Source organism: Macaca mulatta, chromosome 6 (genome assembly GCF_049350105.2).
Source record: "Macaca mulatta isolate MMU2019108-1 chromosome 6, T2T-MMU8v2.0, whole genome shotgun sequence".
Taxonomy (NCBI): domain Eukaryota; kingdom Metazoa; phylum Chordata; class Mammalia; order Primates; family Cercopithecidae; genus Macaca; species Macaca mulatta.
In genome coordinates, this window is record NC_133411.1 from 90,452,479 (window position 1) to 90,476,348 (window position 23,870).

At 36.6% G+C, this 23,870-nt stretch overlaps 1 protein-coding gene across 2 annotated transcripts in view; it reads right to left on the reverse strand.

Annotated features, from left to right (window-relative positions):
* The window catches only part of EDIL3 (EGF like repeats and discoidin domains 3), a 455,143-nt gene that overhangs the window by 186,633 nt on the left and 244,640 nt on the right, over positions 1-23,870 (reverse strand). For both annotated transcript variants that reach the window (XM_028849561.2, XM_001082527.4), the window contains one exon: positions 5,416-5,529. In XM_028849561.2, the coding sequence (XP_028705394.2) occupies positions 5,416-5,529 (114 nt within the window). The remainder of the gene's footprint in view (positions 1-5,415; positions 5,530-23,870) is intronic.

Here is a 23,870-nt window from a genome sequence, read left to right on the forward strand (position 1 = left end):
GCCTGGGATTAAGGCCAGGTTCTGAAGTTTACTAGCCAGGTCAGCTTATGCAAATTATTTACTTACTCAATAGCTCAGTCTGCTCTGTAAAATGGAATCAGTAATAAAGAGTACCTACTACAAAAAGTGCTGAGAGGATTAAAAAATCAATATTTAAAGTACTTAGGAAGGTGATTGACACATAGTAAAGTCAACATATATGAATTGGTGAAAAGATATAGTTTAGTAAACAAAAACGATTTGCCTGTTATTATTTACAAATTTGTCTTTTAAAAAGCAATAATTAAATACTGAGCTTAAAAATACAAATCTCATCATGTATTTATCTATACAATGTGTTAGAAATTTTCAGTGAATAAGTCTGTACTTAAACAAATATACTTGGTGGTACATATTGATATCAAAATAAAGAATATAGGGGCCGGGCATCGTGGCTTACACTTGTAATCCCAGCACTTTGGGAAGTTAAGGAGGGCAGATCTCCTGAGGTCCAGAGTTTGAGACCAGCCTGGCCAATGTGGTGGAACCCCATCTCTATCAAAAATACAAAAAAATTAGCTGGGCATGGTGGCAGGCACCTGTAATCCCAGCTACTTGGGAGGCTGAGGCAAGAGAATTGCTTGAACCTGGGAGGTGGAGGTTGCAGCGAGCCGAGATTGCGCCACTGCACTCTAGCCACCTGGGAGACAGAATGAGACTCTGTCTTAAAAAAAAAAGAAAAAACAATACATATAATTATATATATATATAAACTATATTTTTTATTTATATATATTATATATATACACACACACAGTATATGTTGTCTATGTTTATGTGCTTGGAAATACTAGTTAATTTATATGATGGCTAAAAGAGTTAAAGCTGCTCAAATAATGAAGTTAAGAAAATATTAATTTACCACTTTCAAAATATATTCATAGGTATTATTTTAATATCCTTATAATATCACAGAATTCTTCAATGACTATATAATTATCTAGATTATTTTATTAAATTTGCAAAAACTGGGTAATTATGATATTTGGAAACATCACTTAGTCCTTACTAGAAGATTTTAGTTTTAATTTTTAGTAAAAACCTCTGAGATCGCCCAAGTCATTGTTTGTTTGTTTGTCATAATTGTTTGTGGATGTTGCATTATAAGAGCTCCCTTGAAAACTATCTTACTTTCCCAAAGTAGTGCCAGTGACAAAAATGAATTTGAGTGCCATTCCTGAAATATAATAATGTCATATTTAAACACCCAGGAGGGAAATGTATACAGGTATTGTGGGCCACATAGTCTAATAAATGAGAACAATCCTAGTTATTTTTAGATTAGTTAACTAGAGTGTTATTATTTTTCATTGCACTTAATCTAGTTTAAACATCATGTTCAGTTAAACTTATATGACAAAACTTATCTGTTCTTATGAGAACAGTTTTCTCATTCCAATTCATCATCATTTTCTTTTCAAGCTGTTTAAGGAAGTAACTGTCAGAACACTTGAGCTTATCACATTGAAAAGGAACGAGGGGCCGCGCACGGTGGCTCATGCCTGTAACTGCAGTACTTTGGAAGGCCGAGGTGAGTGGATCATTTGAGGTCAGGAGTTTGAGACCAGACCAAAGTGGTGAAACCCTATCTCTATTAAAAATACAAAAAAGCCAGGCGTGGCGGTGCGTGCCTGTAGTGCCAGCTACTCGGGAGGCTGAGGCAGGAGAATCGCTTGAACTCGGGAGGCAGTGAACTGAGATCGTGCCACTACACTCCAGCCTGGGCAACAGAGAGAGACTCCATCTCAAAATAAATAAATAAATAAATAAATAAATAAATAAATAAATAAATAAAATGAACAAGGGAATTAAATTAGGACTTTAATTAGAAGAATTGCTGTAATACTGTGATAGATACTACAGGAACATCTAAATGATTTTCACATATCAAACGTAATTTCATGTAAAATATAACAATAATAAAACTTAACCAAACCTGGTAATAAACAAATAATAAAACTAAAAAATAAGTGAGATCTTCCAAAGTAAATACGTTGTATGAATCACATCTAGAAGTCTAAACTGAAATTATTTAAATCAGAAATATGTATTATTGACTTAACTCCCCTATAATTAGAAGATAATCACTTGAAAAGTACAGGAAACTTTTTTTGCCTAGTATTAAAAGGTTCATTATTAATGTGAAATAATTTCATTGTTACTGAAAATGTTCAATAGGTAATTAATTTGCATAATAATTTTTACCACATAATTTTGCAACAGGTCATAATGGAGTTAGATATAAATTTGTTCCTTACAAAGTAAAAGTGCTTAATAGCTAAATTAATTAAAGACATACATTATAGTAAATAATTCACAGTTATTTTTGTAATATTTATTAAGGTACTATCTCAACAAAAACATCTTGCTTTTAATTGCTTAACTTAAAATAAATATATTTGAGTTTTTGAAATGTGGTATGACAATAGTTTTGAAAATATTTCATTTAATTATATTGGCAAAGGCAACCTTAATATACAGTTTAAAATTGAAAGTCTGGTAAAAAATGAGGGAAAGGCCACCCTCTGGGACATGTAAGATACAAAGTCCAGAAGAAAGGTTATCAATCATATTCCAGGGTAGACGCCAGCACAGGAGTTATCGTCTATGTATTGTCAACAACCTCCAAGGTCTTACCTTCAAGCAGCTTAGAGCTGGTACCACCTGTAACCTGTATGTGCTTCTATATACCCCACAGCAAGTGAATTCTCTAAGTTCTCAATGTGCATAAATCATCAGTGTGTCAGAATGTCCCTTTTTACTCTAAATTTTCTAAAAACTCTAAGAGACTACAGAAAAAAGTAGAGCCATATCCTAAGAAACCTAGACAATAGGCAGAATAAAGAACCTTAATTTGTTATATGTCTTTAAAATTTAATATAATAAAAGCAAACACCCGATAGGAATATATTTTACGGAACTCCCTAAGTGACTCTTTCTGATCTCCTTGTCAGGGCACAGAGAATAGAGGAAATGCTAGAATGTCAGATCATACGACAGTTGAAGGGAGGCATGCCACTATCACACACATCTTCAAAGAGATGCCTGAATTTAAATATAAATATTATATAGATATAAAGCTAATTCACAGAAAAGTAAAAGTTTTCATTAAACACAACATGAAAAACTGGTTGGAAGACACAAGGCACAAACTAATGACAGGCAGGAGCATTTCTCCCTCTTTCATAGCCTTACTGTCTATCTCATAAACCCCTCATCCCCAGCCTATCCACTCAACCCGTTTCCCAATTCCTCCATGCCCTAGAGTTCCACATTCTAGGTCTCCTCTTCTAGGACATCTACACCCTCAGGTGTCACTTCTTAGGCTCGTTCCTCTCTGCACAGTGAAACTCATCCCTAGGCAGGGTTCTTATGATATGTCCCCCATTCAATCCTCCTTTAGGAAAATGGGAAGGTTTCTCCCCCACAATTGTTCCCCTAATCAGGCCTCCTATGGGTCAGAGGTGGCCTTACCCTTCCTAGAAATGCTGTAATCCAGGTATTGTTTTAAACTATGCTAAAGTTCCTTCCTGGAAGGTTCTCTATTCAGGTACTAATTCTCTATTTTTGCTGAATGAAGGTGAAATAGTCAGTGACATCAGTTTTTTTGTTCATCATGATATTAATAAGATGTTCACTGACAGACATCTTGGAGGTGCTCTTTAGCACAACTTCCAGTGTTGACTGAGCAGCCATCTTCAAGTTCCATGAAACAAAAATGGATGCAAGTGCTGTGCCTGGGACAGGCCAAAGAGGAGCTGAACCTGAGCTTGAGTTAACTTGGTGGGTGGTTAGTTAAATGCTTTATGGGAAGGTTTCTAGGTTAGTTGGTTGGATTACTATTGGTCTATTTGGTTGCATGGTCAACCTACTTACTCAGCCTTCCCTTTCCATCCTTCTGTGCCCTGTACCTTTCTTCATCAACTCAGGCTCAATGTCCTTCCTCAATTACTTTAAGTTTAGCAAGTTTTTTTTTTTTTTTTTTCCAATTCAAGATTTCTCTATGATAGTCAGAGTTTAATTATTTTTGTACAGTTTGTCAGGACTACAGTAATGAGTATCCCATTTTATATCATTATTTTATTTATATATATTTATATATCAAATTATTCAACAATATTTCCTATTTTATTTTATAAAGACCATGGCTGAAGAGAAAGAAAGAAAAAGAAAATGGGAAATAAATTTCTTACTATGGCTGAAGAGAAAGAACTATGTGGTATGTGTGTGTGTCTGTGATAAAGAATGGACGTGTCATGTATTCACATTTACATTATACCTCTCTATTTAAAGAGGTATCTCAATCTTGAGGAAAATACACTGAGTGAGGATGGGGAATCACAAATCTGTAGCATTACTTCTGTCACTAAATATCTGTGAAAGCTTGGGCAAACAACATCACATGAGTCTCAGTTTCTTTATCTGAAGTCTCATCTGCATCTACATTCTGAATGTGCGTAATGATGTTGTGGTGCTCAGATCATACAATATACATTAAAGCAGTAGCAGTATGAACTTTCCCCTAACTGTCCAATAATTATAAGGCTATATCATTAGTATTCTTATGAACATGTGTTTGGGCCCACTTAGGCCCCATCCGATTGACTTTAGTCCCGTTACTACTTTTTCCCAGCCTTTTTTTTTTTTTTTTTTTTTTTTAGGCGAGTGGTGCCTTCTGCCTCTTTGTAAACACTTAAGGCAAATAACTGCTCTGTCATTTGATGCATCATTTCAAGTCCCTACTTTCTTCAGCTTCCAATAAGACAAATAAATAGTGTGCAACATTTTTGCTAGTGTGTGGGACAGCCCAAATGCATCCTCCTTTATTTTTACCTTTTATTTATAATAGAGGCTAACTGACTTATTTTATTTTTATTTCATTTTTTTAGAGATGGGGTCTCACTGTGTTGCCCAGCATGGTCTTGAGCTCCTGGGCTCCTACCGCTGAGGCCTCTAAAAGTGCTGGGATTACAGGCATGAGCCAGCGTGCCCTATCTGGTTTCAACACCCTGAATTTACTCTCAGAACCAAAGTGTCACTCTGGTGGTAGAAATTTTGGTCGTATACATAATCATAAACCAAAATGGGATCCATGTAACTTGAGTATCTGAGGCAATGTTGTCATTCTTTTCAGGTCACAAGATACCACTTCTATGCATATGGTGCACTAAGTGAGACATCCTAGAGAATATGTATGCATTAATAACATACCACAAATATGAAAAGTACCATTTCAATGGATTATGCACTCTGAAAGCAAATAATATTGATTTTGGCCCAAATTTCAAAATAAATGTAGATGATGTACATAAAAATGTATATGCATACATATATGTGTGTGTGCATACACACACACACACACACGTGAATACTTACTGTATTGACAATTTCTTCCCATAAATTCGCCTGGGCACTCGCAGGAATAGTTGGCAACAAGATCTGTACATATTCCACCATTTTTGCAAGGCTCAACTTCGCATTCATTTATGTCTAAGGAAGACAGAAAGGACAGAGGAAGAGAATTGGTAAAAAATGATTAGATACTGGAAAGTTTTAGACATTTGAAATACAAATGCCTTAGTAATGCTATTCCTTTGTGTGTGCAGGCATGTGTGTGTGTTTAGTCAGTAATACAAATGCTGCTTAAAACCAACAATTTATTAACCATTAAATTTAATAAATTTCAAAGAAAATTCAGAATCCAGATGAAAGGCCAACAGAACTAAACCACTCTCCCATTCTGAAAATAAATATGAGTAGTTTGGGGAACTATTCAGTGTATCCTTAGAATTAAATCAAACAAATTAACCCTGATGGAAAGATGAATTGGTTTCACTTACAAGATCGAAAAACCTCCCCTGCAGCAACAACTGCCAATTAACACTGTCTCATTTCATCTTAATTCATTAAAATTCTAACTGACAGAGATGTTTTAGTTTCTAAATAGTTCGTCTTTGATGAATATGATGAGAAGCAAATTAGAGTTAATAGCTAAAGCTCGTTAAATGCAAAATATAATAAATGTAAATGGTGATCACTTCCTAATCTCATTCAAGGATTTCTAAAGTTAGGAAGACTAACGGGACTTACCTTTGATATGCTACTATTACATCTGATGCAAAATGACATGAAATATAAAATATTGAGCAAATTATACTACTTCCCTTGCTAATTTTGGACAACAGAGAAAACAAACATGATTTTGAACATAAAAGAAACAACAACTAATTCAATCAAATATCAATCACAGATACTCACAAATCATTCCCTTTTGGCACAGAACCATGCTGGATTCTGTGGGAGCTACTGCAGTACCTGGAGAGCATGCACCACTCACCATCTTTTCCTCATCCTATAAGCTTTTCCAGTTGAGCTCCCTATCTGCTTTCATTTCCATAACTGTTTGTTGTTGTTGTTTTTAACTGTATTACAGACTTGGAAATTGTCTGTTTATGTGCCTTTAGCCCCTTTCACCTTGTCAGAAAGTGACCTCCACAAACGAAGTTCCTATCCTGCCCTGTTCCTTGCATTCCTGAAAATACCACACTCAATCTGGACAACTACTGGGGCCCGATAAATGTTTCCTGACAAACTTTCTACCAGAACAATAGAAATAGTCCTGTGCCTAATCTTAAAAAAATTTATTCCAGATTTGTAATGTGCCTTCTGATACCCTATAATGTATCAAATGGTAGTTCTGAAATCTTGGGTTATTATAGTTGCTTAAAGCAAGATGATCATTAAATTACTTCTAAAAGGAAACAAGGAAAAAAGTATTTGAAAATCTCAATTTTGCCCTTTCTTTTGACATTTTGTCTTCTAATTAGTATCCCCTCCAGAAAGCAGAGTTGTTCACCCGCTCATTCTAAGTTCACTGTAGAAAGCCTGGTCTAAATTTCCTTAGGTGATAACTTGCTCTCAAAAAGTAGCCCTTTTGGTTTCTGGTTGACAATCACAGCTTAAGAATAGAGATAATTCGATTATGTAAAAAGACCAAATCTACGTCTGATTGGGGTGCCTGAAAGTGAGGGGGAAAATGGAACCAAGTTGGAAAACACTCTTCAGGATATCATCCAGGAGAACTTCCCCAACCTAGTAGGGCAGGCCAACATTCAAATCCAGGAAATACAGAGAACGCCACAAAGATACTCCTCGAGAAGAGCAACTCCAAGACACATAATTGCCAGATTCACCAAAGTTGAAATGAAGGCAAAAATCTTAAGGGCAGCCAGAGAGAAAGGTCGGGTTACCCACAAAGGGAAGCCCATCAGACTAACAGCAGATCTCTCGGCAGAAACTCTCCAAGCCAGAAGAGAGTGGGGGCCAATATTCAACATTCTTAAAGAAAAGAATTTTAAACCCAGAATTTCATATCCAGCCAAACTAAGTTTCATAAGTGAAGGAGAAACAAAATCCTTTACAGATAAGCAAATGCTTAGAGATTTTGTCACCACTAGGCCTGCCTTACAAGAGACCCTGAAGGAAGCACTAAACATGGAAAGGAACAACCAGTACCTGCCATTGCAAAAACATGCCAAAATGTAAAGACCATCGAGGCTAGGAAGAAACTGCATCAACTAATGAGCAAAATAACCAGTTAATATCATAATGGCAGGATCAAGTTCACACATAACAATCTTAACCTTAAATGTAAATGGACTAAATGCTCCAATTAAAAGACACAGACTGGCAAACTGGATAAAGAGTCAAGACCCATCAGTCTGCTGTATTCAGGAGACCCATCTCACACGCAGAGACATACATAGGCTCAAAATAAAGGGATGGACGAAGATTTACCAAGCAAATGGAGAACAAAAAAAAGCGGGGGTTGCAATACTAGTCTCTGATAAAACAGACTTTAAACCATCAAAGATCAAAAGAGACAAAGAAGGCCATTACATAATGGTAAAGGGATCAATTCAAAAGGAAGAGCTAACTATCTTAAATATATATGCACCCAATACAGGAGCACCCAGATTCATCAGGCAAGTCCTTAGAGACTTACAAAGAGACTTAGACTCCCATACAATAATAATGGGAGACTTCAACACTCCACTGTCAACATTAGACAGATCAACGAGACAGAAAGTTAACAAGGATATCCAGGAATTGAACTCATCTCTGCAGCAAGCAGACCTAATAGATATCTATAGAACTCTCTACCCCAAATCAACAGAATATACATTCTTCTCAGCACCACATCGTACTTACTCCAAAATCGACCACGTAATTGGAAGTAAAGCACTCCTCAGCAAATGTACAAGAACAGAAATTATAACAAACTGTCTCTCAGACCACAGTGCAATCAAACTAGAACTCAGGACTAAGAAACTCAATCAAAACCGCTCAACTACATGGAAACTGAACAACCTGCTCCTGAATGACTACTGGGTACATAACGAAATGAAGGCAGAAATAAAGATGTTCTTTGAAACCAATGAGAACAAAGATACAACATACCAGAATCTCTGGGACACATTTAAAGCAGTGTGTAGAGGGAAATTTATAGCACTAAATGCCCACAAGAGAAAGCAGGAAAGATCTAAAATTGACACTCTAACATCGCAATTAAAAGAACTAGAGAAGCAAGAGCAAACACATTCGAAAGCTAGCAGAAGGCTAGAAATAACTAAGATCAGAGCAGAACTGAAGGAGATAGAGACACAAAAAACCCTCCAAAAAATCAATGAATCCAGGAGTTGGTTTTTTGAAAAGATCAACAAAATTGACAGACCACTAGCAAGACTAATAAAGAAGAAAAGAGAGAAGAATCAAATCGACGCAATTAAAAATGATAAAGGGGATATCACCACCGACCCCACAGAAATACAAACTACCATCAGAGAATACTATAAACACCTCTACGCAAATAAACTGGAAAATCTAGAAGAAATGGATAATTTCCTGGACACTTACACTCTTCCAAGACTAAACCAGGAAGAAGTTGAATCCCTGAATAGACCAATAGCAGGCTCTGAAATTGAGGCAAGAATTAATAGCCTACCAACCAAAAAAAGTCCAGGACCAGATGGATTCACAGCTGAATTCTACCAGAGGTACAAGGAGGAGTTGGTACCATTCCTTCTGAAACTATTCCAATCAATAGAAAAAGAGGGAATCCTCCCTAACTCATTTTATGAGGCCAACATCATCCTGATACCAAAGCCTGGCAGAGACACAACAAAAAAAGGGAATTTTAGACCAATATCCCTCATGAACCTGGATGCAAAAATCTTCAATAAAATACTGGCAAACCGGATTCACCAGCACATCAAAAAGCTTATCCACCATGATGAAGTGGGCTTCATCCCTGGGATGCAAGGCTGGTTCAACATATGCAAATCAATAAACATAATCCAGCATATAAAGAGAACCAAAGACAAGAACCACATGATTCTCTCAATAGATGCAGAAAAGGCTTTTGACAAAATTCAACAGCCCTTCATGCTAAAAATGCTCAATAAATTCGGTATTGATGGAACGTACCTCAAAATAATAAGAGCTATTTATGACAAACCCACAGCCAATATCATACTGAATGGGCAAAAACTGGAAAAATTCCTTTGAAAACTGGCACAAGACAGGGATGCCCTCTCTCACCACTCCTATTCAACATAGTGTTGGAAGGCAATTAGGCAAGAGAAAGAAATCAAGGGTATTCAGTTAGGAAAAGAAGAAGTCAAATTGTCCCTGTTTGCAGATGACATGATTGTATATTTAGAAAACCCCATTGTCTCAGCCCAAAATCTCCTTAAGCTGATAAGCAACTTCAGCAAAGTCTCAGGATACAAAATTAATGTGCAAAAATCACAAGCATTCTTATACACCAGTAACAGACAAACAGAGAGCCAAATCAGGAATGAACTTCCATTCACAATTGCTTCAAAGAGAATCAAATACCTAGGAATCCAACTTACAAGGGATGTAAAGGACCTCTTCAAGGAGAACTACAAACCACTGCTCAGTGAAATCAAAGAGGACACAAACAAATGGAAGAACATACCATGCTCATGGATAGGAAGAATCAATATCGTGAAAATGGCCATACTGCCCAAGGGAATTTATAGATTCAATGCCATCCCCATCAAGCTACCAATGAGTTTCTTCACAGAATTGGAAAAAACGGCTTTAAAGTTCATATGGAACCAAAAAAGAGCCCGCATCTCCAAGACAATCCTAAGTCAAAAGAACAAAGCTGGAGGCATCACGCTACCTGACTTCAAACTATACTACAAGGCTACAGTAACCAAAACAGCATGGTACTGGTACCAAAACAGAGATATAGACCAATGGAACAGAACAGAGTCCTCAGAAATAATACCACACATCTACAGCCATCTGATCTTTGACAAACCTGAGAGAAACAAGAAATGGGGAAAGGATTCCCTATTTAATAAATGGTGCTGGGAAAATTGGCTAGCCATAAGTAGAAAGCTGAAACTGGATCCTTTCCTTACTCCTTATACGAAAATTAATTCAAGATGGATTAGAGACTTAAATGTTAGACCTAATACCATAAAAATCCTAGAGGAAAACCTAGGTAGTACCATTCAGGACATAGGCATGGGCAAAGACTTCATGTCTAAAACACCAAAAGCAACGGCAGCAAAAGCCAAAATTGACAAATGGGATCTCATTAAACTAAAGAGCTTCCGCACAGCAAAAGAAACTACCATCAGAGTGAACAGGCAACCTACAGAATGGGAGAAAATTTTTGCAATCTACTCATCTGACAAAGGGCTAATATCCAGAACCTACAAAGAACTCAAACAAATTTACAAGAAAAAAACAAACAACCCCATCAAAAAGTGGGCAAAGGATATGAACAGACATTTCTCAAAAGAAGACATTCATACAGCCAACAGACACATGAAAAAATGCTCATCATCACTGGCCATCAGAGAAATGCAAATCAAAACCACAATGAGATACCATCTCACACCAGTTAGAATGGCGATCATTAAAAAGTCAGGAAACAACAGGTGCTGGAGAGGATGTGGAGAAATAGGAACACTTTTACACTGTTGGTGGGATTGTAAACTAGTTCAACCATTATGGAAAACAGTATGGCGATTCCTCAAGGATCTAGAACTAGATATACCATATGACCCAGCCATCCCATTACTGGGTATATACCCAAAGGATTATAAATTATGCTGCTATAAAGACACATGCACACGTATGTTTATTGCAGCACTATTCACAATAGCAAAGACTTGGAATCAACCCAAATGTCCATCAGTGACAGATTGGATTAAGAAAATGTGGCACATATACACCATGGAATACTATGCAGCCATCAAAAAGGATGAGTTTGTGTCCTTTGTAGGGACATGGATGCAGCTGGAAACCATCATTCTTAGCAAACTATCACAAGAACAGAAAACCAAACACCGCATGTTCTCACTCATAGGTGGGAACTGAACAATGAGATCACTTGGACTCAGGAAGGGGAACATCACACACAGGGGCCTATCATGGGGAGGGCTGAGGGGGGAGGGATTGCACTGGGAGTTTTACCTGATGTAAATGACGAGTTGATGGGTGCAGCACACCAACATGGCACAAGTATACATATGTAACAAACCTGCACGTTATGCACATGTACCCTACAACTTAAAGTATAATAATAATAAATAAATTTTAAAAAAAAGAATAGAGATAATTCATGACTGTGTTCAGAAAAAAATAAAAATAATTTGAGTACCTCATAACTTCAAATAATGGGATAAAATCAGAATCTGCTAATCTCTAAAAAGATGGATCTATATGCTGTAAAGTGTGAGAGACTCGGCCGGGAGCGGTGGCTCACACCTGTCATTCCAGCACTTTGGAAGGCCAAGGCGGGCTGATCACAAGGCCAGTAGTTCGAGACCAGCCTGGCCAACACGGTGAAACCCTGTCCCTGCTAAAAATACAAAAATTATCTGGGAGTGGTGGTGTGTGCCTATAATCCCAGCTACTTAGGAGGCTGAGGCAAGATAATTGCTTAAACCCAGGAGGCTGAGGTTGCAGTGAGCCGAGACTGAGCCACTGCACTCCAGCCTGTGCGACAGAGCTAGACTCTGTCTCGGGGAAAGAAAAGTATGATAGACTCCTAAATATTTGATACTGAAACTGTACAAAAATGAAGGATGGATGAGGGGGAGGGAGGGAGGTGGGGAGGGAGGGAAGGAGGGAGGGAGGGGAAAGAAAAGAAGGTGAGTATAAGTCATTTCTTTCCTTTTTAAAAATGTAATAAAATACTCAGGTCTATTTGCTCTTACCAAAATTTCACTTAGTCTTAATATCAAACTATATTTATATTGGACTAACACGCAAACCATTTTCATTAAATTTTGTAAGCCACATGAAAATCTCCATGCTACTTATTGCTGCCAACTCAGTGTATGACAATAACAATGTCTGGCTACCTTGCAACATGCCCAGTATGTCTTTATCTGTATCTTCTCTACTACAATTTGTTTTAGATGAGAACATGTCACTGGTTAACATCTTCATATCTTAGAGAAAACATTGCCATAATTTGTAAAGTTAGATGCGAAAATTTATTCTCATATATACTTAGAGAGAGGAAACTGAGTGGTCATGTCTGAAGGACCCACATAAGCAAAGGGTAATTTGACCTCAGACAAGAAGAAAAAGTTTCATTAAGATTAATAAGGATGTGATATAGATGGTGGTCAGTTTCCAAGCTGGGAGCCAGAATGAATCACAACTTTGAAGAAGAATGCTAATGATATGATGGTGTGTTTAGGTACAGGAGTAAAGTATTTTGAGCAGAGAAGATGAAAGAGAGTGCTAGAATCCCATATCAGAGAATGTAGATACGGACCACATTATAATGCATCCTTAGTACAGGCTGAGGGAACCGGGTTTCATTTTTTTGGCAATGAACATTTGGAGCAGGATGAGAAGGATGAGAGGGTATTTCCTTCACCCTTCTACTTTAGAAGAACCTAGTGAAGCCATATGTGAGATGGACTTGAGAAACGAATAAAGGAAGATGGGACAGAAACCCACACAAGATTTGATATTAATAGGTACAACATATATTTTAAGTCTCCTGTAAGAGACTCTATGCATTTTCTCATTTTAAGATTGAAATATATCATGAGTAAAATCAAACCCAGCTCTTGCTGATTTGTAATGTTAATAGAAGGAAGTTCTCATAGCCAATGTGAGAACAATCAAGAATTATTATACATTCTATTAATGATAGAAAGACCCTGCCGTTTTTTGCCTCCTTAAATCTTCCAAGTCTTTACACAATAAGTAGTAATTAAAATATGTGAGTGTAAATCTAATTGAGACAAATCAACCTTTAAACCTTCCACTTGTAGGCTCATCAGGTCCCATCTATAAACTGTCAGCAAAGCAAGTTATAATTAAGGACATCCAATTCTGAAAAATCAACAGTTAACACCTTTACCCAGAGGTTAACATGAAGTGGAATGAATTGGAATGGCATTTGCTGAAGTGGAAATGCTTTGTAGACACACTCAATTTGTGATAGAATGACCTTTTCATTGTTTAAATGTGCATTTTTCAATGTTTTTAAAACTCAAAAACTACTTAAATCTAAATTCATAAATATACACATTATCTTGAGATACGCATATTTTTTAATATAGTAGCTAAGTTAGTAAAACATTTCCGCATATGTACACGCCCAGTAACACACAAGCTTAGAGAACAGTTGCAAATTATGCAGAAGCATTTACGTATTTGTATAATATGGGAGTTCTTTCAGCAGCGAAGGCTATTGGCACTGTCATTAACACTGCAAACAACCTAGATGGAAACCAACCTCAATTTGTATAAATCATGTTTAATTAAACGCTAGATAAAAATGTTCACAGAATATAATGCAATGAAATGAAACTTAAACATATTTGCAATAAATTACATACATTTATCTTCGTCACAGATCAAGACATTATCATTCCCAGAAAAAGTCCACATCCATTCCAAATATACTGCTGAGATATGCCAGTTTATTAACGAAGAAAAAACTGATAAAGTAGTCCCCATATGAAATAGAAATTTCCATATGTGGTCAGATTTATACTTTATTTATAATAATATCATTTATAAGGTCTTGCTTCATAAAACAACTTCAAAATATGACTTTATAATCAAGACAGTCAACTGAGTCCTGAAAACATAAAACTTTGCTGCTGAACTTCTTGTGTCACCGAGGCACAGTGATGAGAGCTGCATATGAGTTTCCAAATGTAAACTCATGACTTACCCTTATTTCCTGAAATGTTATATATATAATATATATGACATTATAATATATATATAAAATATATGTTTTTATATATATATTACATTTTGTTTTGATTTTTTGGTGGAAGAAGAAAGTAGAAGAAAGAAGAAGGAGAAGAAGAGGGAGGACAGAAAATAATAAAAGATAAATAGTTGAATTTCTCTGAAAGGAAACACAAATTACTTTGAACCAAAAAAGTACTTTACAAGTATTTCCAGTTCCTTGCTTCTTTTATAACTACACAGATTCATTGATTTTATACACATAACTCAGACTCTTTATCGATGTGTCACGCGTAACCCACATTATAGATTTGTAAATGTATTTGATAGTCTACCCACTTTGGCTTGGGTTTTTCCTAACAGAAATGCACACTCTGGAGATTTTGCTGTGAGAAGCCTTCTCCAGTAATTGACAAACTACCCATATATATGTATATATACATATTAAGATCACGTTGAGAACTCCTCCCTTAGGCAATTCACCTTATGCACATCCACATCCTGAGAAATGCTCAGTTACACCTGGTCTTCTTTGTTCTGGATCTTTGTCAGAACTCTTCTTGTACAGATTATAGCCAAAAGCCCATGAAATTGAATTTGGAGTGGTAGGCTGTCAAAGAGTTAACATGGAAATTATATAGTTAATTCCTTATTGGTGCCTTCAAAACAAAGCATTGTCTGGGCATGATTTCTTGTCACAGAAATAGTGTGGCTTCTTCTCAGAGAATTATAGTTAAAAATTCAGTAATCTCATTGTTCTTTATAGATTCCGCTAGTTGGCCAGAGATGAGATAGAGAATTCTTGAGTCTAATTCCCAGGAACCACCTCCTCTGGAGACTTTTAAAACTAATTAATAACTAATTAATTAGTTTGTTTTCAAGTGGCTCACCTTTGCAATCTGCAGAGTAGGAATGGTAGCAGTTTTCACTTCTGGGACATCATTATCGTAGCTCATCCTTGAGTTCTCTCAGAACTCCTCAGGAAAATGTCATTTGTCCCCAGTAGTGTAACCACATTTATTTTGCCAACATGGCTTAGATATTTTGAATACTGACCACCATTTGGACCAGGACATCTAATCCTTCTGGGAATAGATATCTATCTAACCTCCTCCTAGTGAAGACAAAGACAATCTATTTCAACCATAAATCTATCTCCTCTTCATGAGTAAGTACATTCAGGCCCCCACAAACATCAAAAAGGAACATGGTTCTTGGGCTGAACATACTTTTTGGATATATTAAAAGGAGACAATGATAGACGGCGCCCCCTCAACTTTTTTTCTTTTGTGAAGACAAAATTTCTCAACTTCTTTATGTCTTTCCCTTGCGCTATCTTTCCTCCAGCAATATTGCTATTGACTGCTAATTAGTCAGCAAGACCTTCTTTTCCAGAGCCTGCTATTTTTTGATCCTTAACAACACATCTTCCCTGAGCTCCCCATTAGCTATTAAATATTCTCCAGACCTCCCATGAGTGATTGCCTTTTAAAGTTCGACCTTTTATATTTTTCCTTATTTAAAGCCTATGGTCTTTCAACTTCTCTTTAAAGATTGAATTTCTCTTTAAGATGAATTTCTAAGAATTCAGTTCTCCTACTCTGATGCTGAACTTAATTATGTCACAATCAGAATTATCTAGATAATTTATTTCTCAGTCATTTCTGTGACCAGTTTGCTATATATTTAAATCTTCTGTTCTTGAACCCCCTTTTGATCTGGCTTTCTGCTATATTACTAGTAATTCATGTTAAAGTAGCTAATTAAAATCAGCATTATTCAGTCAGAACATATCACACACAAACCTTTTATAATAATTTATTGATAATCTTCACTTACCAACAACAGTAGTTAAACAAAAGCCCCAAATCCAAGAGATATTTATCCATTGCCTCTTTCTAACAAAGATCATATTCTCTGTCCATCTCTATCCTGACATCCTAGTATTTATTTTAAGATCTTTATTTAGATGCAAATACCTTTGATACTAGTACCCAGGCAATACTCTTCCCAATTATTTGGGTTGTTTATATTAATTATTCCAATAAAGTTTTATTTGCATTTATACAGATATTTGGCCAGTAAGACAAGACAGCTATTCTAACAGATATAAAAGCCAAAACCAGGGGAGACAGAGGAGAAGTTAAGGAAGAGGTAATCAAGAGGGTGTTACGCCTCTATAACTCAAATATTTGATGACTTTATATATATAAATAAATAAATATATGTATGCAGAAGCCAATAAGAACAGATGCCTCTTTCAGTAAACATTTTCACAAAAAAGCAAACCATAACATGGGATGTTACCTCAGTGACATGTAGCATAGTTGCTTGCCCTGCACTAAATATTTGTTAATTGGTAAGAAAGAACCAGGAATATTAGTAACCTTGGGATCATCATGTATATACTGTAACAGTGAGTCCCTTGCTTGGGTAAAGTGCTCCATCCTATTTCTAATGGGATTCTATTAAGGAAAAATGAAATTAGAGCAAGGATTCTTTTAAAAGTTGGAGCTCTTAAGGCATATCAATGCACAAGTCTTACACATAGAGATTCTGACTTAAATGGTCTTGGGAGAGACAAAGGGAGCAATACATTTTTTTTTAAAAGGCATTCCAGTGACTCTGAAGGGTAGCCAGTGTTTGTAAACACTGAACAGAACCTCTGCTTATGAAGCACATCCATCCATTCACCCTTCCTTCTTTCCTTGCCTCCCTTCCTCCGTCCCACGCTCCCTCCTTTCCTTCCTTCCCTTCCTCCCTGTTTCCCTCCCTCCCTCCCTCCCTCCCTTCCTTCCTGCCTTCCTTCCTTCTTTTCCATGCATCCATCCATCCTTAGTTCTATACTAGGTACTAAGAATGCAACAATTAATATGTCATGATCTGTAGCATTTCTGAAGCTCTTATAGTACAGTAGATAGACAAGGAATTAATCAGTTACAGTGTAAGGTAACAAGGGTTATAATAGGAAAATGCACAGTCTCTCAAAGGAACTCCAAATATCAAAACTAAATTGGTTTGTCAGACTAGGGGATGTTGAGTTTTAGAGAAGGAGTCTAGCTGACTAGGGAAAAGTGCTTTTGAATTAGATGGAATTATAAATAATTGACTCTATAAAGTTATTTTTCTAAATTAATATGTATTTCATTTTTCCTGATATCAGTAGTCTGCAGATCTAAGAGTGATTCCTCATTGTCCCATAGTTCTTTTCTCCAAGTATGCAAGGTATTTATTTCCTGGTTTCCTTTTTTTTTTTTTTTTTTTGAGACAGAGTCTCCTTCTGTCGCCCAGGCTGGAGTGCAGTGGCACGATCTCGGCTCACTGCAAGCTCCGCCTCCTGGGTTCAAGCCACTCTCCTGCCTCAGCCTCCTGAGTAGCTGGGACTACAGGTGCCCACCACCACGCCCGGCTAATTTTTTTGTATTTTTAGTAGAGACGGGGTTTCACCGTGTTAGCCAGGATGGTCTGGATCTCCTGACTTCGTGATCCACCTGCCTCGGCCTCCCAAAGTACTGGGATCACAGGCGCGAGCCACCTTATTTTTATTATTTATACAATTGCATATTTTGATGCTTTATCTAAAATTAACTACTCTATTCTTTCGGCTGCATGTCAAATTAGTTCTCTCTGGTTTTAGCAGTCAATCTTAATGACAGACCATTTTGAAGTTTTTCCTATAGTGAGTTATCAGAAACCCCAAACTGGCTAGATGAGCTAGGATTTGTACGGGAAACACAGCTATGATTCACATAGCTTGCCTTTAACCATTTGTTCACTAATTCATTCATTAGAATTCTGAGGAGCACTTTCCACGACTCAGGCATTAAAATACATAACTGGATATATCAGTAAAGAGAAACAGCTCCTGTTCTAAGATATCGCTCATTTTCTATTCTTCTACACAGGAGACAGACAATTATAATATGGTGAAATATGTGCTTTAGAGCATTATCTACAAAATATCCTAAGATTATAGAAAAAGCAGTAGTTTTGCCTAAAGGAGATATGGAAGATTGCTTGCAGGAGGTAATATATTTGGTGCTTAAAGAATGAGCAGGAATCTTTATAGCTGTATTAAATTAGGAAGAAACACAAAAGAACATGTTTTCAGAGACAGCTGAGCACTTTGAATTTCTGAAGCATGCACAGGGACTGTATGGGGGAAACTCTGCATAATGGCGACTATGTAGTCTGGGACCAGATTTCTATGGCCATATCAATCAAGTTAAGGAGTTTGAACTTTAGTCCTTGGATACTGGAGAGTTAATAGAGAACTCAAGAAGGGTGGAAGGGGACATGGGATTGAATAGATCTGTATTTTAGAAGCTCATTCACATTCTCTAAAATTTCATTATTGGTATCATTTTGGAAAAATTATTCAAAAAGTGAGAAGGGATATTTATGTTGAGTCCATATTACTCAGACTAGGTAGTAGGATGGCTATAACCATGTTTGGTATGTTAAAACACTTAGCTTGGTTCGAAATGTATATAGGCTTCCTAATATTTACGGTTGCCAGATTTGGCAAAGAAAAACACAGAGTGTCCATGAAAATATTTGAGACATATTTGTAAGAAAATCTTTTTTTATCTGAAACTCAAATTTACCTGGGCACCTTTTATCTAGAAACCCTACTTGAATTGTCAATTAGATGTGATTTCTCCATATTTTGTCTTCCCTTTTCTTTCTTTTTTCTTTTTTTTTTTTGAGACGGAGTCTGGCTCTGTCGCCTGGGCTGGAGTGCAGTGGCCGGATCTCAGCTCACTGCAAGCTCCGCCTCCCGTGTTCACGCCATTCTCCTGCCTCAGCCTCCCGAGTAGCTGGGACTACAGGCACCCGCCACCTCGCCCGGCCAGTTTTTTGTATTTTTTAGTAGAGACGGGGTTTCACCGTGTTAGACAGGATGGTCTCGATCTCCTGACCTCGTGATCCTCCCGTCTCAGCCTCCCAAAGTGCTGGGATTACAGGCTCGAGCCACCGCGCCCGGCCTTGTCTTCCCTTTTCTATGAGCATTTTAATTTTTAGCATATGATCATGCTTTACATTTTGTATATTCAGCAGACCCCAACAAAAACTACCTAGAGTGGAAAATCATAATGGACAAAGAATCTTCCTTAGGCCTTTGCTGAAATTAAAATTTGTTGCTTGCATTCTGTTTATAATTTTACAGTTTACCTCTACATAAGGTTTAATAATACAAGTATAGCCAAACAGCACTTCAGGATGGCAGTTAATGGATAACAATCAGCATATCCTTCCACTTGTAGATTACTTATTACATACAAAACACTGTTGTAAGCCTTTTATATGTGTTAACACACTCTACAAGCTAATTGCTATTATTATTATGCCTGTTTTACAGATGAGGAAATTAATAGATTGAAAGTGTAAATAAGTTGCCCAGAGTCACACAGGTGGCCAAAGTGAGATTAAAGCCCAGATAATTTAATCTGTCTCCAGAATCTATGCTATTCACCCGTATGTTTCACCATCACTAGGGAATATTACTACTCCCACTTCACCACCACTTCTTACCAGCCTTCAAGGTATTATTTTATGTGCTAAGAAGGACAGATATAGGATAATACATAGTCTTTGTTCTCAAAATGTTGATAATAACCTAATATTGGCATTTCTCCTCTAGATTAAAGACTCCAGTCCTAAAATGTTAGTTTGGAATACACTTTTCCCCAATCCCTTTATTCATCTTAGTAATTTCCTCAAAATCCTAAGTGGCTTGGGTTTAATGGGCATTTGTTCCCTCTTTATTCCTGAAATCCACAACCACTTGCTTATGTAAAAATGAATTTCCTTGCCTCTTACAGTCTTTTATACATATCTTTTAACTTTACACTCAGGTGAAAGGAGTTACATTTGTTACACAATTTCCTTTCTAGAGCGCATTGATATATTTCATACCCGTAGAATTAAAATTTTGTCATTTTTGCTTTCTGGGTCACAATTCACCTTATGTAAAAATATTTGAAAAAGAGCATATATACTGAAAAGGACACAAAACAGTAAAGTTACAAGAATTATTGTAAAGAGACAACCCACATAACAACCACCAAGGTCAAACACCAGAATCCTGCCAGCAGTCCAAAGTCTTCATGTGCCACTTTCATTCAAAACGTCCCCTCCACCCACGCAAAGGTGACAGATCTCCTGCTTGTAATGAGAGTTGCAGACTTGCTCTTTGTATAGTTTATAATTTCATCACCTAAATATGTATTCCCAAACAGTTTATTTTTGCCTATATTTAAACCTTATTGTAAAAAAAAAAAAAATTCCGTATGTGATCTTCTGTTTGTGGCATCTTTCAAAATGTTGCAGGTGACAGTAGTGAGTTCATTTTCACTACAGAGTAGAGAAACTGCTGTAGAGTATTTTACCATAAAATGTACCATATGTTTTTTTCTTTCTATGGTTAATGGCATTTATGGTGGTGGTGGAAATAAAAGCATCAGGGAACATGCATGTACATATCTCTTGATAAACAAGTATATTGAATTTTTTTCGGGGTACACTTAGGAGTGAAATAGTGGAGTCATAATAATGCATATATTTAACTTTAATAGATAATGCCCAACTGATTTTAAGGTGGTTACAGTTACACCAATGTGCACTCTTATCACCAATTAATACCACTTTTGAAGATACAAACTATGTGAACTTGCAGGTAACCACTTATTTCACTTTATGTGGAAGTGGAGGGTGGAAAGGCTTAACACCAATAAATCTTTTTAAGATACGTTTTTACCAAGTGGGGCTTTTAAAGGAATGCAATAAAACCTTCAGTTCACCAAGTTCAATTACATTTTTTTTTCTTCAATCACCTTAACTTAAAAAAATTTTAAAAATCCCAAAATTCACACTAAAAATATTTAACCACTGAAAGCTTGTAAGTAATGTTACATTTCAATAACAGGCACTGATACACAGTTAAATTTTCTTATACAGAGAGATAATTTTGCCTAACCCTTGAATTAATTTCTTAAAAACAACCTAATAAATCAACTATCATACACAGATACATGTAGACTCAGATAATAAAATTAAGAATACTTCCTGCTTCTATATGCTGATATCTTTGAAATTTTATATTATGAGCATAATTAAACAAAAATGATGTCCCAAATGATACTTCTAAATTATCTTATACATCTAAAGCTACTGTAAGGATTATATTATACTTCTAAAGCTACTGTAAGGATTCAATGAGGTAAATTATGAGAAAATATCTTGTAAACTTTAAAGACTGCAAATATAACTGTCCATATTATTATATGAGTTAAACCATATTCATATTGTTTGATAGAGTGTTTCTTGGTTATGGCCCTGTAGGAAAATATAGGTGAATTTCTGATGAGGTTTTCTGTATGCACATAATTCTACATTTGGGTTTATCATCAGAGTAAATAAATGGGTAGAATTTGTATAAATATTCTACAGAAGAGTAGCCCTGTCTTGGAGAGGAATGAAAGGCAGCATTTATCCAAAAAACAGCAAAGCATGTGGAAACTTTAATACACTGAATGAGATAATTCAACAAATACTTTTAATATACTTCTTTCCAAAATGGTGACATTTACTATTTTTAAAACTAATACGCCAACTCTTATCAATTTTGGCCAATAGATCACTGACATCTGTAGCTTAAAGACTTAAATTGTGGTTGGTAAATACAGAAAAGATTCCTTTTTTAAATACTTAGGAGTTTCAGTCCTCATCAAGGTGAAAGAGCTGGGTGGCTAGATTTCCGTCATTCCAGAATCTCATCTACATAATTATAGGATATTCTGTGGGTTCCTGGCAGAGCTAGAGGCAACAAAACATCTGTTACACTCAAGGCCACCATGGAAGAATCAGCTTCAAGCAGCAAACTCACTACCCAGTGCCAACAACGCTGCCTCCAAGCCATTACTTTTTATATGTTTTTAACCCATATTTATTGGTAAGTATGCCAAATCAGCATATTTTCTTCATTAAAAGTGATAATTTTGGGATTCATGAGAACTCTGCTTCTGGCCTAGACATAGTAAAAGGGACCAGATTTTTCAGGCAGACCCTCTTGTTTAAAATAACAACAACAACAACGACAAAAAAAGAAAAAAACCTCAGACAAAATATGTGAGACAATAGTGTTGAATATACTGAACATTAAGATAAAAAGGACTCTCCTTCTTGGGCCATGGCATAGGGAGGGAGAGTCCGGGCAGAGCCTGGTGAACTCTAGTGAAAGAGAGGGAGCTGGGAGTCTGGAGAGTCCACGGAGGCTAGTGTTTGTAGAACAGAATACCCAAGAGGAGAGAACTACATAGAGACAATCCACCACAGAGATCTGCAGTCCTGAACACTGCCGTGCTCCCTAAGGTACTCAGCAGAGGGTAGATTAGCATTCACAGGGGAGCAAACTCCTGGAGAAAGAGTCATCTGAGCAATACTTGGAGCCCACACTAGGCCAAGAGAACTGCCAATTCCCACCACTAAGACTGGAAAGCAAACTGTTTCATGGGGCACTGGGCAGAGGACTCAGAATGGTTGTGTCTTAGTAGTGGGGGATAATTAAACCTGGATTAAATAAATGATTGGTCCCACCTAACGAATCTTATAAGCAAGACCTAGAAGGATCAAACTGTTTCCAAATAACCTAACTATATAAGAAAACTAAGCTCGCCGGGCGCGGTGGCTCAAGCCTGTAATCCCAGCACTTTGGGAGGCCGAGACGGGCGGATCACGAGGTCAGGAGTTCGAGACCATCCTGGCTAACACGGTGAAACCCCGTCTCTACTAAAAAATACAAAAAAAAAACTAGCCGGGCGAGGTGGCGGGCGCCTGTAGTCCCGGCTACTCGGGAGGTTGAGGCAGGAGAATGGCGTAAAAACCCGGGAGGCAGAGCTTGCAGTGAGCTGAGATCCGGCCACTGCACTCCAGCCTGGGCGACACAGTGAGACTCCGTCTCAAAAAAAAAAAAAAGAAAACTAAGCTCAAGAGAATATATAGGACTACAAAGAACTGAGCACTCAGCAAGATGAAATTCATGTCTGGATTCATTCATGAATCCAATCAAGATTAACACTCGAGAAACAAAAAAAGATATAGTTGAAAAGACAGTATATATTAAAATTAGGAGACAAGTAATTAAAACAGTTATTAAAACTGTATTCCATATATTGAAAATACTAAGTAGAGATGTGAAAAAAAAAAAAGAGCCTAATTGAACTTCTGGACATGAAAATTACAATGTGTGAGATGAAAAATATGCCAGAAAGAAATAATACCAAATTAGACATTGCAAAAAAAAAAAAAAAAAAAAAAAAAGAATTTTTAAGACGTTTTAAGACATACCAATTGAAAATATACAGAATAAAATACACAGAGAAAAAAATCTGGGCATCAGTGACCAGTGGAACACATATAGTTAGTCTAAAATAGATGTGATTGGAGTCCTTGAAAATGGAAAGTAGAAAATATTTGAATAGATTATAGCCCAAATTTTCCAAATATGATGAAAACTGTACCCACAGGTCTAAGCAGCTCAATAAATCCCAAGA